This window comes from Nuphar pumila, chromosome 2, assembly GCF_984573655.1.
Source record: "Nuphar pumila chromosome 2, dmNupPumi1.hap1.1, whole genome shotgun sequence".
NCBI classification, from domain to species: domain Eukaryota; kingdom Viridiplantae; phylum Streptophyta; class Magnoliopsida; order Nymphaeales; family Nymphaeaceae; genus Nuphar; species Nuphar pumila.
Window position 1 is genome coordinate 3,163,817 of NC_143250.1, and position 4,216 is coordinate 3,168,032.

General features: G+C 43.9%; 1 protein-coding gene across 1 annotated transcript; it reads right to left on the reverse strand.

Annotated features, from left to right (window-relative positions):
• Positions 1-1,212: 1,212 nt before the first annotated feature.
• LOC149844496 (putative cyclin-D6-1) lies at positions 1,213-3,772 on the reverse strand. The gene is made up of 5 exons (XM_089997178.1): positions 3,587-3,772; positions 3,409-3,486; positions 2,769-2,876; positions 2,449-2,650; positions 1,213-2,344 (listed from the first exon to the last, which is right to left on the reverse strand). The coding sequence occupies exons 1-5, from the start codon at positions 3,770-3,772 to the stop codon at positions 2,166-2,168; spliced, it is 753 nt and encodes a 250-aa protein (XP_089853304.1). The 3' UTR covers positions 1,213-2,165.
• Positions 3,773-4,216: the final 444 nt, after the last annotated feature.

Sequence of the window (4,216 nt, forward strand, 5' to 3'; positions counted from 1 at the left end):
TGTCGGCGTAAAACTCCAAGGCCTCACTGTCCTTGGCATCGTAACGGTGCCTCATCTTCATGTAAGGCCTGATAACACATTAATGTCTATCGTAACACTTTGGAGAGCACATGAAATTGTAGGTGGCATCTGTCAATTGGTGGCCTAAATTTTGGTTTATTATGGTGGCCATTGCATCACAGCCACATTAAAATAATAAGGTATAATTGAAGAACGCAGACGTTTCATGTTAGTTGTTGCAAAGGCGATTTGACACGGCACACATGCATGTGCAATAGAAACAACCTAAAGATCTGAATTCTTCAGTGAAAACGAGCTCATATCTAGATGGCAATTTTAGAAAGCTATGAATGGTTGTGCATCGAAAATCCACGACTTTCAAATAAATAATCAAGATTCCTAACCAAGATATGCTCCTCAAGTTTGGTGTGGAGACTGGAGAGTTCAACTGGTGAGAGCATTTTAGGTCATTTCCACATTCACCACGCTAGCTTCCAGTTGCAGTGCATAGAGAGGAGACCGTACGCCTCTTCTTGGGCATTCGTGAGAAGTAATATACTCATCTTGTCATTAATTACCACAGTATCCGAAAAGATGAAAGTTTTTGTTTGAAATTAATGGAAGACAAGGGACGGCTCATGGGGGGCAGTCAGCATTTTCTTAACCAACGCGTCTCGGGTTCGAATCCCAAGCTGATTATCCCCCGACTTGACTATATAAAAAGAAGGAGAAAAACAGAACTCAGAAGATAATCATGTAATTGGACTTACACATGCATGAAGCATGGATGCCAAATTCGTTACTTCATATCTTAAAACGACGTCTTAATTAGATCGAATAATCCCAGATGATTAATTAATGATTCGGATCTTCCACACCTCTGTACACTGAGGAGGAAACGTCCTATTTGTAATTCTTTAAAGGGTTCCACACCTCCCAAAACGCTCAATAAGATTCTTAGTCTCCGATTCTCTGATTTTTTATCTGAGAAAATTAGTCATGGGATTCTGCAACAAAGAAAGAGAGAGAAACTCGCCGACGTTCACGTTTCCCTGTTGGGGTGTGGGAGGGTTGACGTGACTCGCAGGCTCTAAATTTTCACTACTCGAGAAATTGAGAAGAAAAATAAAACAAAAAAAGGAAGACGACGAACCAAAGAAGAACCCGATAACAAGAGCCTCCAAAATGGTCCCTTTCGCTTTCCGAAATTTCCTCTGTTTTTATTGATTTTCCCATCAACAAGCAGAAATACCCAAAAGCTAAAAAGCCTAAAACCATAGAGAGAAAAATAGAGAAAAGGAGAGATGTCTAGGCATACCTCTCTCTGAAAAAACTAGACTCGACTAGGCATTTTTTCTTTCCTTTCTCCTTTCTGGACCCCTTGGTACGGCCGCACAGGCAACCAAAGCTCCCCCCTATCAAGAGAGAAGGGAGTGAGGGAGGGGGGCGTAGTGTCGCTCGTTTTGGTCACGTCGGGCAGTGCTGCATCTGAGAGATGCAGAGGCTGTTGAGCCTCTGCCACCGTCTAGTATAGCTGGAGTGTCGCCAAGCCAGCGGACGACGTCGTGGAGCCCGCCACCACGATGTCTTCCTTCTCGCTTTCCGAACCCAAGCAATGGAAGTCGAGTACGCCGGCAGGCGTATCGTGGTTGGACATGAGCGAGGGGGAGGATGGCTCGTACTTGTCGATGACAATTATGTCCTGCATCAACTCGTAGCAGCCGGCCAGCTGCTCCTGCGCAGTAGAACAATCTATATATTAAAAAAGCACGAAATGAGCTAAAGAGGAGATGATTTTACGCTTAGAAATCGAAAGAGTAAATCTGATATACTGTACAAAGAGACAAAGAACCACATTCCTTCAGTTACACAGGGAACCAGTACTTCAGGACCTTTTATTCTGATTGAACGTTAAGTCTCTCTCTCTCTCTCTGGAAGAGACGACATAGAATCGCAGCAAGAAGAGAGGCGCCATCAAGAAGGCGATGAAATTTTAATGGTTTTACATCTCTCTCTCTAGAAACCATAAGGCAGATCCAAATAAAAGAAGTGAGGGTCATGGTGATTTTTTGTGGGGCTTGTTGGAGCCATAAGAAAACAACAGAAAAAACAAGGAGGACAAACGATACAGAACAAAGAAAGGGAGAAGAGAAACCAGCGAATGGTCAGTGTACTACTGCTGAAGCAGAGCTCGATTTTTTTTCTTTGCATACTTTATTTACATGAACGCAACTGGAGACGGCGTCCCAGTGGCCGGCGAAGCACGAAGGGGCTATTTCCTGAGAAGCAGAGAGGAGGGCCGCCGCTGCAACGATTGAAGGCCGGAAAGCCAGAAGCTTGATCTCTGAAAATGGTGGAAAATAACAGATCAGTTCTTAGTTTTCACCCCCGATTTCACGATCGGAAACCGAGAACTAGTAAAGCTGATGCGAAGTTAATGCTACTTACCGGCCTGCGCCCTCAAGATGATCTCGACGGCCCGAGACTTCAATATCGCCATTAATGGCTGATTGTCGAGATCGAAGAGCGAAAGGAAGAAATTAATGAAGGAGAACGGCGTGACGGATCGCATTCTCCATTTGAGGGCGCCGAGAATTAATAGCTCCATCCTTCGGATCGTGCGAACGTCGAAGATGAATCCCTCTTCTCCCTTCACGCGTTCAATAAATCAGAGAAAAAAATAACAAGAAAACTTCGTTTATTGAAGTAGAAAGAAAAAAAGCAAAAAAACAGAAGAAAAGGCATTGAATAAACAAATTATTTCTCACCTGAGAATCGGATGGCGAAAACTCCGCCTTGCGCATCTTCGATGCGAGGGAGACGCAGGAGACGCAGAGAAGACGATTTACCCATGTTTTCTCCCACTGCAGTTGCGACTAAATCTCAGAACCATCGAAGATCGAGCTAGAAACAGTAAAAAAAAATGGTGGATTTCCGATTGACAGGAATTTTATGCCGGGAAATGAACCGATCGTGTTAATTCCGGGATATAAGATCCAAAGAATAGTACTTTTTCCGTCGTATCTCGACGGGTGCCGCGGCAAAATAAATCTATGAACGAAATGCACCGCAAGATAAATTTTGAAAAGATCAAAATTTTTCTGCAGTTACCGGGAGATCGACCGGCCGCAGTACAAATAAAGAGTGCAAAAATAAGGTAATAGTAAATCATTTCCGATCTGCCCGGAATGTCGACAGAGAATTTGGCCGGTGGACAGAATTAGCTCCTTTTCGTAATAGAGGAAAAAATTGTCAAGAAGTTTTCGATTTACCGAGACGTCCATAAAAAATATAAGAGGGGACCGAAGTATAAAGAATCCTTTTCGCTGCAAGAAAATAACGCGATCGACGCGATTCACAGCGAAAAAAATACGAGGGGTAAAATTTACCACATAAATTTCTACTTACCGGGATTTCCTGCCGGGAGATGAACCGATCGAGATAATTCACAGCGAGATAGGCTACGAAAGGATCGAATATCGAAACCTGAAATTTTTACACAACAAAAGAATATGGTGAGTTAATTTTCCGATCTCCGATTGACAAAATCCGGCTCCCAGAAAATGAAAAATCGATTTTCTTTCACCTTTGAGATCAGAGAAACGGCTTCCTGTCGATCAGAGGCCTGTAACTCCCTCGTTTTATACCTCTGAGGGTAGTTCCCGTCGGGCAAGTGCTCGCATTCCGTCGAGAAAATGAGCTCGATGGATTCCGATTCCGACTCCTGCTCTTCCGTAAAGAAGACGATTGGATAGTCGAGATCGATCTCCATTTCTCTCTACGTATATGTACAGACTCTCTCTCTCCTTTTGCTTCCTTCAGATCGAAGAAGGCGGTGAAACGGCCATCGGAAAGGTTGTCATAGCTCGCTTTTCGTCGAGGTCTCTTCGTATATAAAGTAGCTTTCTCTCTCTCCGCTTCCTTCAAGGAGAAGAATCACGGACAACAGCCATGGGAAAGTATGCCGTTATCTACTTCCGGCAAGAATTTTCCAATACACAGCTCGGCTTTCAGCGAAGAGGAAGACGAATTCCGTAGCTCGGCTTCCAGCGAATACTCCACCTATGTACAGAATCCCTCGCTATTTGTTTACTTTATGCAAGACTACGCAGGAAAACAGCTCGGAAATTGCCGTTATTTCGCTCCCGGCCTATATAAAATCGCTCTTTTGCTTCGTTCAGAGAGAATGTAACCGGAAAGAGGCCATCGGAAGAGA

Bases quoted from the DNA above. Each gene is read 5' to 3' on its own strand.
- LOC149844496 (XM_089997178.1), bottom strand. From the start codon at position 3,772: ATGGAGATCGATCTCGACTATCCAATCGTCTTCTTTACGGAAGAGCAG. The intron at 2,651-2,768 runs GTGAGAAATAAT...GAACGCGTGAAG, and splicing joins TTTCGCCATCCGATTCTCAG to GGAGAAGAGGGATTCATCTT. The intron at 2,345-2,448 runs GTAAGTAGCATT...CACCATTTTCAG, and splicing joins CATCTTGAGGGCGCAGGCCG to AGATCAAGCTTCTGGCTTTC.